Source organism: Stomoxys calcitrans, chromosome 4, assembly GCF_963082655.1.
Source record: "Stomoxys calcitrans chromosome 4, idStoCalc2.1, whole genome shotgun sequence".
Classification (NCBI taxonomy): Eukaryota; Metazoa; Arthropoda; class Insecta; order Diptera; family Muscidae; genus Stomoxys; species Stomoxys calcitrans.
In genome coordinates, this window is record NC_081555.1 from 63,647,589 (window position 1) to 63,661,328 (window position 13,740).

At 33.1% G+C, this 13,740-nt stretch overlaps 1 protein-coding gene across 7 annotated transcripts in view; it reads right to left on the reverse strand.

Annotated features, from left to right (window-relative positions):
- Positions 1–3,432: 3,432 nt before the first annotated feature.
- Positions 3,433–13,740, reverse strand: part of LOC106091895 (broad-complex core protein isoforms 1/2/3/4/5) — an 889,290-nt gene continuing 878,982 nt past the window's right edge. For 6 of the 7 annotated variants that reach the window (XM_059368068.1, XM_059368069.1, XM_059368071.1 and 3 more), the window contains one exon: positions 3,433–13,705. In XM_059368068.1, the coding sequence (XP_059224051.1) occupies positions 13,429–13,705 (277 nt within the window). In that variant the 3' untranslated portion in view covers positions 3,433–13,428. The remainder of the gene's footprint in view (positions 13,706–13,740) is intronic. The other variant, XM_059368072.1, reaches the window with a different exon arrangement.

A 13,740-nucleotide genomic window follows, 5' to 3' on the forward strand; every position in this document is an offset into this window, starting at 1 on the left:
GTACCACATATTGCATTGAAAAGTATTTCAAACAAGCAAATGGGAATTTTCATGGGCAAATTCCGTCCCTGGAATTCCGGCACTTCCCACCCAGTTAAGAATTTCCCGAATAATTAGATCTCCCATCGACTAACATTAATAAGAGATAATAGACCGGTGGCTAAGTTGGTAGGTTGGATTACCACCAAAAGCTTTGGTGTGTTGCCAATGGTATCACAATGAACAAAAATTTTCCAATCAATCTAATTAAAAAAGACTGCCGCTTTGACCTAAATTATCTTAAAACTACACCAATAAAAGCACCTGATGCAAAGTTTCAATCGAATAGTTATATTTGTTTGAACTCGTATGTACGTATATGCAAACGATTTTTCGGCGTAATGCGAGTGCTGCTATATAAGTTTCTGATCTAGGCCAGAAACTTTGCTATATTTGCTGCGATGTGCAATCTGACATTTCTATTGGAAAGTTTAACATTTTTTAGCATAATCGTACTCAGAACGTTTTGATGTACGATCATCATTTGCGTTGTTTACAGTGACTTAAAAAGCAACATTTTCGTGCGATTATTTTTCACAACTTTCGATGTGGATTATCACGACAAGAGTGCATTGATGAACTTAAATCTTTATATGGCGGGTTTTGTGAAGTTCTCTATTTTTTCAGGATCTATTTTTCCAACTTTCTTTAAACATTTTGAACAATGGAATTTCCGGACATGTGGCTATTTTCGTGACCCTAAATATCCTTTTAAAGTCCATTCAAAAACGTTGTGATGCTATGCGAACAACAATAAGTCACGAAGCGCCATTAATACTACCTGTATTGGATACAGTTGAATCCCAAAAGAACATTTGCACATTGTTGTCAAGATTCCAATCACCAATTCCTATACAAATCGCTTGGTCTTGTTCACGACCAGAAGAGTCGTCCAATTTCGACACGGCATAAGATGTTCTATATTTTTGTTAGAAATATTTTATAGGTAAACGTTATTCTTTAGATTTGTGTGTATCCAATGCCGGCAAGAGTTTGCCATCCCAGTTCACAGTCACAGAGTCTGGCACCTTATTTTGGAAAATTTGTTTTAGGGATCTTCCACGCTCTTTTGCATACGCCACCACATTCTCTGAATGTTTGATTTACTTATCGAATATCATCAACGTTCTGTTCAAGCGTCGCGAATTGACGAGATTTTTGTGAAGATATCCTTAGTGCTGGGTTTAGGAAATACTGAGAGAAATATGATATATCCCAAAGTTGCAGTTTACGAATCGCAATCGAAAAATTTGTTTTTCTTATATAGGGGGATATGAGGAGTAATTTCAAAGCGAGCGCGGAAGGCACTTTGTATAGGAGCAAGACGGCGAAGGCCCGCTGCTCCCTAGACCAGATGCGCCCCGCCTCGACCCCCCTCCCCACCCAACTCGGTAGTTTTTTCAAATAAGTAAGTTTATCTGCTGCACTCTGTATATACTATACCTTTTATGGAACGATTTAGGATCGCTTTACTTTTTTTTACCATGTTAAAATTTGCTTAAATCATGCATTAAAATATCGATACGACAAGTTTTGCAAAGTATAAAGAAACTTATTTGTTTTGCGAAATCGTAAAGCGGAATTGTTAATTTGTAAGGAACAGGAATTCCCTGTATATCCCGGGATTGGAAAATATTTCCCTATTTTAGTTAAGAGACTTTACACGATGACCTTAAACGACATTCAAGTATCAGTAAAAATTTAAAGAGTCTCTTCAAGTTAATATATCAAAATATTAATTTCTTGATACAATTCCAAGACCATTCGTTCAGCTGTTGTAATCACGCTACAGCCTTCAAGAATTGAGATATTAAGCTACAATTTGCCACAGTGGGTGGTGTTAATATCCCCAATACGCGCGTGGGGCATGATCTAGATCACTTTGTATCTTAAATTCTCATTAATTTAGATCGATCTCCTGGTTTAAGCCTTAAGGCTCATAAAAATCGAATTTATTGCTCGATTTCTCTAAAATTTGACACAGTGAGCTGTGTTTTGGTCTTTGACATCCTTACAAATATGGTTTAGATCGGTAATTTTAGGGTTTTTCCACACATAGACTGAACTCCCAGTTGAAGGTCTTTCTCCCATAACTGGCCTATTTTTTACCCGATTTTGCTGAAATTTGGTACAGTGAGCTACGCTAAATCCCACACACATTAATCAGAGTTATAGTTCGCAGACCTTGGATCATCTGTCCACTGAACATCTGACGATCTCAAACTGAGCATCTCGAAAACTAAGGCCATAAGAGCTATAATATCAAAATTCTGTATGAAGTAGTTTAAATTAAGTTCAATTGTATATTTGTGTTTTGGTTATCTTTTCTTCCGATTAAACTGAGCATTGTCATATAGCAAAACCGGTAGTGTAAGCTGTTTTAAGTTATCGATTTGGGTATTCAGTAGCCACTCTTAACTATATTCGACATCATTAAAATCAGCTGTTTTCGTTGACGAAAACAGCTGTCAACCAAACGACGGAAAATTATTTGGTGTTTGCTTTAAGTTAAAGTTAATTAATTACTAGGCCTTTGTAGTATTCTTCTCTTTTTTTCTTAAAACATTTCGGATATGTGCTTTCGGAATATGAAAATTTGTATACGAATAAATTGATATTGACAACACTTTTTCCTAAATAATTGCATATATTTTATTAAAATTGTTCATGTTTTTTAAATAAAATAAAAATTCCTGGCTATAGCAGGGTGTTTTGATGAGGTTTTCATGCTTAGTACTGAAGAATACCAATCCTATAAGAAAAATTATTTATTATTTTTCTCGTTCCCTCTGTGTGCTTTGCGTTTTTTAGCTATAGTTTCAAAAGAAGTAAAATAGATAACGATTTCTGTTAACGAGGAATTAGAGAATAGAATGATGTAATGTAATGATATAACTTGTAACGATTTCTTCGTCATAAGTTACGTGAGTTACCAAAACGATCTGGTCCGTCTTTAAAATTAATTGAAACTAAGCATATATAATTTTTTTTTGTCATTGGCAGTAAAGTTCGAAGATAGGTTAATTGGATACAACTATCACTTACACCGATTTTCCGATTTACGGCTTTGAGTCCACAAACGACTCATGTATTGTACAGTGATTTGGGTTAAACTCCTCGTAGAATTCAGCGATATATTTACGAATTACGTAGCCTATTTCGACAAACAGATGACCCACACGACACAGACTTTCCTCATAAATGAAATGCAAAAATAAGTGAAATGTTTTCGAAGTCGGCTAATTGCAGTATAATTTATGCTGAAAAGGCCACATTTTAATCGATATCAACCCCACTTAATCGAAAACTTTGGATAATTGAATCATAATTCCCATTAAGTACGTTCGACTGTACCCAAATTGCGTTGGTATTATCATATGGCAACAGGATGTATGTCGTTTAAAAGGACATTTATTTGAAAATAAAAAAATAAGCAACATGTTTCTCATCTTCTCTCTTGTATACTTAAAACAAAATGTTAACGTTAGTTTGCGTGATTGTTTAATATAATATTCTAGACGGCATGTCATATATTTGTCCTTGTCCTATGTCCTTTATTTACAATTGGAGTATATTAAATAAATTACAATAAAATATGGCCAATAGTAAAGTGTTCAGTGTGAACAAGAGCATCATGTCCGTTATAGCTGCAAATTAAAAACAACATATGATCGAAACAGAACAGGTTTTTGTCAAATAAAAAAATAAAATTTTATTTAAAAATCATATGAAATAACATTTAACGTAGTAAGTTTTACATTTTAAAAAATTATATTCTTTTATAAATATTGAACTATATCCTAAAAATACACATTTCTTAAAGATCCTCACAATGTTCACAGCTTGATTTCAATGACAGAAGAATTTCTTTTCAACTAAGGCAAAACTTTGGGAATTGATTTATGAAACATTCGTAGTGTGATGCAAAAATTAAAATTTCAAAATACTATATTTTAATCAATATATTGTATTTAAATAGATGTAAATTAAAATTTGTATGTAAAAAAGACAGTGTTGTGTTGCAAAAGGAAAGCAGGCAGTGATTGTAAATTGAGAATATTTGTGAAGTCTTACATGAAAATCCAAAGTAATAATTCCTTAAAGAATTTACAAAATTTTTTTTTTTCTTCATATTATTGAAAGTACAATTAGAATTAAAAGTTTCATTTCCTTTCTATTCAATTGCTTGGTCTGTTAAAAATAAATTTATTATTAGAAATTATCATAATTTAATGAACACTTTGTTAAAATACATTTCTAAAGAAGATAAAAATAAGGTAGTTTATGTTAAGTTTTATAAAATCTAGTTAAAGAACACTGTTAAGCTAAATCTGTGAAGTAGTTTGAGAACATTTCAATTCGTATTAGAGTGCTTACACGCAATGTACGTAATTTACAAATACAAATAAGGTGAGAAAATATATTTTTTATACTAAAATTTTGTGTCTAAACAAATATGAAAAGCTCCAAGACAACAAAAATTAATAATGATATAGACTTGTATATCTCAGGCTGTTTAACTGTTATGGGGCAGAATGTACCTATGGCGAAAATTTCGTCTCCATAAGAAATCCATTGACATATCCTAAGCGAAATTTTCGGTTTCGATACCGCTACTGAAAATTTTGCTTGCAGGTACGCAGCTCAAATGAAATTCTTTTTGCGTAATAGGGTGACGTAATAGGCATTGGAGAATTTTTGCTCGCAACTTCTAATGAAAATTTTGATCTTTTCATGCACATGAAATTAAGTTATTTGCAAATAAAAACGATTGTTTCCAGCACATATGTATTTTATTAGCCAAAAATTTTTAAAAATCGGGTCGATGTTTGTCGCCTACTTAACTATTTTCCAGTGTGCTGTGTTGTAAAATGATGAACAGTTAGCAGAAAAATATATTCAATTCGTGATTGAATTCGGTAATTCTATATTCAAACATTTATTAAGAGATGTCTTTGCCGCATATGGTGGCCGTGTCTTTTGTGAACGACAACTCACCACGAATGAGTAATCCCGTGTTTTATTTAAGTTCTGTCCAGTGATAGTCAGCTGTACTGTATAGATTTTAGTGTAAAGTTGCACAGAACAATTATCTATATCATGCGATAACAGATAATAACAATAATAATAATAGGTGTTAGCCGAATTGGTAGCGTGCTCGGAGGCTTTGGTCTGTCGCTACTGTTGTGTCACTTCGTCTGAGTGAGTCTGTAACGGACTGCCACTATTGCATAACCTATACTAAGGTACATATATTTTAATGTAAAAAACAAAAAGTAGCCTCCACTAGTTCTTTCCTTTTGATCCCAAAAAGGAAAATTCCAAATGAGTTTGCTGTTTTTTGTAATAAAGCGGAGATCGCATTTGTTATCTAATCACCACTTAAATTTGCATATCACTTTTTTTTTGTTTTAGCATATATCACTTGTTTCTCAATATTGGTAAAAATCGGATTCGCCTGATTGGCACTTATAAGGGCGTAGTTACTACAATTTTGCAGGGTACAGTTGAGGTTTTGTAATAAATTCCATATATGTAAATGTATACTTAGTTTACGAATTTCATGCTAAAATACTCTACTAGATTCCTTAGAAAGCATTACATCTAAATTTGGACGTCATGGTGGCACGGGTCAGCGTTAACCGATCACCATAATATTTCGTATTTTGCTTATTGGGATCAAAAGGAAAAAATTTGGGTATGCGTTTCTCTATTTGCAAAAAACGTCTCCTTTATAGCATGGGGCGATCTATTAGTTACAATTAACTTAAAAAATGGGAAACAGATGTTACCAGATGCACACTATTTTTACAACAAACTCATTCTGCTTCGAAATCATAAGTCTAAAAAAGCGGTCAACAAGTGCAGCCTTCGGAAAAATTTAATCGAATCTTGCAATAAACGACGATAAAACTAATTTAGTCCACATTCAAGGCGTCATCTAGGAAACACTTAATGATAACTATAGTTTCGATTTATTAATCTACAATAGATCGGTAACATCATAAAAAGGCAACAGCATTGGTCAATAATTGCCAATTTAACTAAGAACGAAGCAATGTAAGACATGAATCACCTATTGGCAGGCAAAGTTATGCTCTATCTGACACCGATACTTATCTTGTTCTTATAAGGGAAAGAAGTATGGGAATATTTAGACCAATCTGTATAGTAGGTGGATTTTCTTTTTCTGTCTTTTTACTTTTTCGGGAAACGTCTTATCAATATCTCAATCGCAGGAATTGCCGCATTTCCCGTTTATTTTTCAACACTACAATACCGAGTGCGGCAGGAGTTGCACGGGGACCGTAATTTCGGCCACCGCTCAAAACTCCAAGCCTACCTTTCACGTCATGGGCAGACTTGCCAACCTACGTTGGTTCTAAACGACAAGTGGGTCTCCTTTTGAGTAATTTACTTCGTTTATCTTTGGAGTCATATATACTTATCTTGACCAGCGAAGTAGATGAAAAAACTTAGAAAACAAAGTGAAATGTGCCATTTATATGTCCGAACCATTATCTGAGTAGGAAAAAAATTAATGCTTTAATAATTAATCATTATTAAATATTAAGTAAAGCTTAGTTTACACTTCTGTGAGTTACAAGTTTAAGAGTAATCCTAAATAATTAGAAAATAAGTGAGAGTTATATGGTTAAAAAGACGTAATAAAGTTTTACACAGGTATTCACAACACATAATGTAGATTCCCTTTGTGGAACTGTCAAATAAACCTATTTTAAGGCTTCAGTAAGTTCTGTGAATAAGGTCATTAATATTTATCTACATGACTTTACTGATTTGCAGTTCGGTCTTTGTCAGTTGCTTTGGAGCTTTAAATGGGAATATATGATTTTAAATTGTTGTTTTTAATTTTGAAGTGGTATTTATTAAGATAAGTTTTTGACAGAATAAGAAGAAAATCAAACTTTCTAAAGAAAAATATAGTCCTTTTGCAAAAAAACATTTTCAATTTAAATTATAATATTTATAATTCCTTTTTTCTCTCCTATATATACTCTTCGTAATATCCATCCTCATCTGATGTTGTTACTATTTTAGCGTTTGATTTCATTGTGATTAAAAAAGATTTTTTCATTTCTTTTGTTTATGTTTATGAGGTACTTTTATATTTTTGGTACAGTGAAAGTTTTTTCTATTCATTTTATTTTATTTTTCATTCTTATTACCGATCATGGTGTTTTTTGCATTTCGTTCAATTCTCTTTTTTTTTAATAATTACATACTTCATCTTTTCTTTAGTTTTTGTTGATTTCCAAAACAAAAAAATCATTGGTACGGCAAACATTTGTATTTTTCATATCAATTTGTAAAGTGTTCGTCTTCTGGTTTGATTTTGATTTCATTGCAAATGCATTGATTTTATTACTATAGTTTAATTCGATGTTCCTGGTTCAATATTGTTAGACTTTATGTTAAATGGCGTACGATATCTGTATCTGTTGTTTTTAAACAAAAAAAATGTTTTTGTAGAAAAATGTTGAAGTCAAATATCAAAAAATTTGCAATAAATCTTTTGGGAAAACGTATAAGGGACCAGCTTATATGAGGGGTTATTGATTATGTTTACTAGTTTTAGTGCGTTTGGATGAAATGATCTTAAGAAGCAGAGTTTAATCTTTATGACAGCTATAAGAAAATAGGTTTACAATATCTTTCAAATTATTAGATTAGCTGAGTGAAAACCTATGCCAAAGAAGTATAATATTAAACTGACAACGTCACTGGGAACACGCCAGCTGTACAATACTACCAATTCACAACAGGTAGGTACGGTTACTTTCTGAAGAATTGTGTGTGGATCATGGCGATAGAATTAGGCCCCCATTATAACTCGTAGATACACTCATAGAAAAGGGTGGTACACAGCATTAAAATTATTTACGTTATCAAATGATACTATGAGGTAGCGATAAGACCAAATGTGCTTTTGTTTTTTATCTGTGTAGAGAGTTTAGAAAATTATTTGAAAATAAAGTTGTTCACCTTGGCCATACAATATGTGAAGTGCATATGAAGTCCTGTTTTCAAACAGTTTTCGTCATGGATAGTTTAAGCAATCAACTATTTTTTTTTAATTTCCGACTAAGCAACTGAAAGAAACGAGAAAAACTTCAAGATGGTTACGAGAATATGGGCCCAATTTAATCGCTAACACTTTCCTGTTGGTTGGTTACACTGTCAGGGCAGTCTGTTAAACACACTCACTTTGACAAATTTGGTCGATTGCGATACCAAAATTAATTGTTTTCTAGCAACAAACGATCGTGCTACCTACTATGCTATATTGTCGCTTGTTGAATTCTATTCAACTGTGCGCAGGTTACTAAGGTGTTTATGGCCATAGCCGGGTGATAATCGAGTGGGAAACCCCACAATGACACGATGTGCAATGACTAACTTTACCCCATGCTTTACTTTGTAACCAGCGAACCAAGTGCACAAGTAAAAGATTTTATGTGGCCCATCATATTGCTTTCCAGCAATTTTGAATATGTTTTACAGCTTCCCCTTATACGCACTTCTCAAATACTATTTCATATTGATTCAACATTTTCCTCATAGATTACAGAACAAAACAAAAAATAGCTCTTGTAACTAATGAAAACAATAATAAATATGTTGTTCAATTAACTGTTATTATTTTCGGTGTGTGTGTGTGTGTGTGGGTGTGTGTGAGTGTGTGTGTTCTTTTACTTTTGCTTCTGCGGAGGATTTTGTTTTATAGTTTCGCAAATGTTTAAGTTAAGTTACTTGTGCTATAAATCACAGATTATTGTTGTATTTTCATTTATGGTTAAGTTAGCTTTTATGCATTTTGATTGATTGTTTGTTTGTTGTTTAAAGATATATTTTTTGTATATTGTATTTATAACTAAACTATGTTACAAAAAAAAATTAACTATTGGCGGTGGCAGATTTTGTTTTTAAAAAACAATTTTTTGTATACGATTTATGGTTTGTATATAACATTTGTCAACAAAAAGTAAACATGAAAACGTTGTTGTATTGGTTGTATATTATATACTAGGAAGGTTTGCTTTAATGAGAGAAATTATATTGAATTAATTCTTGTAGTATTGTTCAATATATGGGTAAATAATTTAAAATAGATTTCTCTATTTGTTTGTTTTTTAATGTTACAATAAATTTTATCTATTGCTATGCCTCATTTTTGCTATTTTATTTAGGTGGTGGGGGCGGGGGGTGTGGTTTCTTGGAATTGGATTTATTTTGTATACCATTAGAAAATAATTAACAGTATTTAAAATAATAACATTAATAATAAACCAATAAAAATTATTGCATTTGTTGTTCCTGTCTAGCTCTTATAGAAACTTAAACGATTTCATTTTCCATTGTATACTATGTAGCAATTTCAAAAAATTTGTCTATTTCTTAGTTTCATGTCATTTATGTAGCGATTGTATAAAATTTATTTGATTTGTTTAAGGCTATTTTGATTTTCGTTTGTGGCTCTGTTTGTTTTTGTTTCTTATTGTTTTATTAGAGATTTTTTGCTGTAAAACAATCGTTTGTTACAATTAAAACTTAAAAATAAAACGGCAGAATTGTCTATGTTACACAGTTTTATTGCTGGTTTTGTATATATTAGTTAAAAAACTGTAGATGTGAGTGTTTTTTGTGTGTATGTGATAGTTTTTAATACTAATTTGTTGTAATAATTATTACTTTTGTTTGATATCTGAAACCAAGGTTTTTGCTTATTTAATTTTCCTTTCCTTTGAAAACTCTCAACTGTGATGTTTTTTTGGTTGTTTGTTGTTATTGTTTAAGAATTTATGCTTTTTTTGGGTTTCAATATTTAATATTATTTAAAGGTTTGAAACAATTCTTCATTTATCATTTCTTTCTTAACGAAGTCCAGCACCAAAACATAATAACATTTAATTTTTTTTACTTTGCCTAAATAAAAAATTAACACAAAATCTTAAATTAATAATAAATTTTGGAGAATATATTATCATCATTGATACCAAATTATTAAAAATGTTGCATATATAAATGCTACCTGGAGAACACGAATTGACTACGATCATTTAACACAATTGGCCCATACTCTGTATTATCCGAAATACCTAAACTTCCCTGCTTTTAGCACACATCTGTCAATATTTAGCATATTATAACAGCTCTCTCAGATTTTTCTTACTTTACTTTAATTAGCTATGACAGAACATTTGTTCCACTAGGTGAACGTAGAATAGCGTTCCGAGCACCTCAATCTTCTGCGCTCGTTCTTAAATCTCTGACACCAAGTTTCGTGGTGTCTCCCACCACTTGATCTTTCCATCGGGCTTTTGGTCTTCTCGGGTTGCGTGTACCATAGTGTTTGCCTTGAAAAGGCTTCTTTGCTGGAGCTTCTTCATCCATTCTGACAACATGACTTAGCCAACGCAGCCGTTGTATTTTGATGCGTGTAACTATGCTATCGTCGTCATACAGCTCGTGATTCAATCTTCGCCAATATTCTCCATTAACGCAAACTGGTCCATATATTTTACGAAGAATCTTTCTCTCAAATACCCAGAGCACTGCCTCATCTGCTTTCACAAGTACCCATGCTTCGGGTAGTATCAGTGTCTTACATAGTGCAATCTTCGTCTGACGAGAGGTGGCCTTGTCTCTAAACTGCTTACTTAGTCCAAAGTAGCATCTGTTTGCCAGTATTATTCTTCGCTTTATCTCAAAACTGGTGTCAATAGTTTCTGTTACGGCGGTGCCGAGGTAGATAAAGTTACTGACTATCTCAAAGATGTGGTTCCCAAATTTCTCCATTTTCTTTATCTGCTCGGTTGTACAAGGTGTGGGATATGAAACCATCCATTTCGTCTTATCTCCATTTTCTGCCAGACCCATTTTCACTGACTCTCTTTCGATACTTTCAAAGGCAGATGATGTCGATGTCGTCGGCATAGGCGAGTAGCGTGTGTTCTCTTGCGATTAGTGTTCCATATCTATTCACATCTGCATCTCCTAAACTCTTCTCCAGCAGGATATTAAAAAGATTGTCTGAAACCTAGTTTGGTATTAAATGGTTCGGAGAGATTCTTTCTTATTCTTACCAAGGAACGCGTATCAGTAAGTGTCATCCTGCAGAGTCTTATTAATTTTGCAGAGATAACAAACTCAGATATGGTTTGAATCAGATTTTACTGAGAGTAAAACTACCAAGAAAGTTGAATCTATTTGCTATCACCTGAGACAGAATGAATCAATTCCGAATGTAAGCCATTTCTTTGACATAATTTGAAAAAGAAACTGCTAAATGCCTGTGTAAGCTTGAAATGACTTAAAATTGTACAGGAATCTGCATGCTTTTTTAAGATTTTGAGATGATAATGAATAGGAATAGCTTGATATATGCAAATCAATAAAGCAACCATTGTCAGGTTTTCAAGTAGCCTCGAATACCTTTCCTTTTGAAACCATGACAAACATTTTTCCGCATTCGTAGTTGGTTTGAAACCTGAAAGAGGTATTTTCATTCTTGCTGAAACAGACAATATTGGGTGATTTGAAGCTAAAAAGTGCTGCTTGAGTTATAAATATTTCCACATTGAGCCTGAAGTCCTATAATCAAATGCAATTAAATTTGCTGGGGTGAAAGCCGACCCATCTCCAATCGATTACTTGTAGATTGTGATTCCATATAGACTTCTTTCATAACAATAAGTGTTGTACTATGCAAGTTCTTAGCTCAATGATATGATACCTCATTTTTAAAGACTAGTTCAAACGGATAACAGTGGACAGACATCTCCTTCCAAATGTCGTCGAAAAACTTTTCTAATTTTCTTGTTGAATTAATGGGAAGTTTTCAGTTTAACATGTCTATAAAATATTATTCACCATTGGTTGACCTTTCTTATCATTCACCCTATATCTTCTAAGCCTATGTTTTGACTTTATAGAAGATGGGTAATTTTTTTATGCATACATTAAGACAACACATTGCATTTCCCAGTGTTTTATGGAAGTTTGGGATGAGCGTTGTAAGCGTGTGTTCAATGCTATCACACATACATATCGTCGGCTTAATGCTATCTTATTCCATACGCCATTTTCGAAAAATGGATTGGTTTTTATGATGCTAAGATATGCCCTTCTCAGAATCACTAAGAACATTTCAAGTATATTTTTTAGGTTTCGAGATGTTGAGGTGTAAATATATATGGCCTATTTCAATGCATTTTGCAAACTTCAAGTGCGTTTATATCAAATTTAGTAAAGTGGCGTATGGAGCAAGATAGCATTACACCGACGATTTATTAAATCGCTTATTAAGGTATGTTGGTAGCAAGTCTTTCCATTTGAAAAATGGAAGTAAAACCGCCAAAAATCTTAGCCGATTACGTTTCCGTTTTGTGCCGCGTTACTCTTAATTAAGGATTTCAGGTGTCCCCACTAACGCTAAAATTGAAACATTTGGAATTTTTCAAACAGTTGTAATCGTGTTGTTTCGATCGTATTTCATTTCATATATACCCAGGTTGCTATTTCATTATGCCTTCGTCCGGAGTTGACAATAATCAATTGTTGTTCTCAATATATTTGAAAGTTTTAACTTAAAATTAAGTTTCAGATATTTTAATACACTAAAACGAATGAAATGAAAAGTAATTAGAGTTAGAAAATAATACCCATATATGGTTCCCACATGAACTAAAATCGTTTCAATCTAGTCAATGATTTTGTCTTTAACAAATCAAGGACCTTGTGTTTGATTGATTATACGGCCAGCATTAAAATCAATTACTACTTAATTTCACCTAGACAAATCAAATTCATGAGCTTACAACTAAACAATAGTTTTGTAATTTCAATAAAGTTATAAATTAATATTTTTAATATGTATAGACTCCGATATAATTTACGTTTATATTCCTACAATTTATACGAAAAAGAAAATATCATTGAAATGATAAGTTATTTTTAAATTATATATAAAGTGTTTCAATTTAAGATTCCTGTAAATACGCCTCAATTGTTTGACGAAGTCGATAAACGACCGAACATTTTCTGGTGTGTTAATGCTTGCATGTATTTATTACATTGGGAGTGAAACTTCATATGTACATGTGTATGTACTAGGTGTGAGTGTGTATGTCTGTTATTTTGCTTTTATACATGCATGTACGTGTATGTGTAGATACCAAAGTTCTTACGTATTATTCTAAAGTGTTTCCTTTTTTCCACATTTTCTCTCTTTCCCGTTCTCCGTGAAAATTGATCTATACTAAGTGTTGTCAGGGCCATTGTTTTTCGGGTGGATCTTGCAATGTGGGCCGGTGGTATTTTCTTGAACACCTAACGGCGAAGGAGTCTTCTCCTTCGCACCTCATCTCAGCGCGGAGCATTGTGTATGTGCGTGGTCAGATGCTTCGACAGGTAATCGGCACGGGCAAAACACTTGCCACATGATTCGCAGTGGTAAGGCCTCTCACCCGTGTGTATGCGCAGGTGACGCGTTAGATCGGATTTGCCTCCAAAGGCCCGTCCGCAGAAGAGACATACGAAGGGTCGCTCCCCGGTGTGTTTGCGCACGTGTAGTTTAAGATTTTCCTTGGAGCGCACACATTTACCACAGAAAGGGCAGGCGAAACGAGAAGCCGGGGGCCTGCTGATACAAAGAATTTGTAAAAATAATTTTTTCAT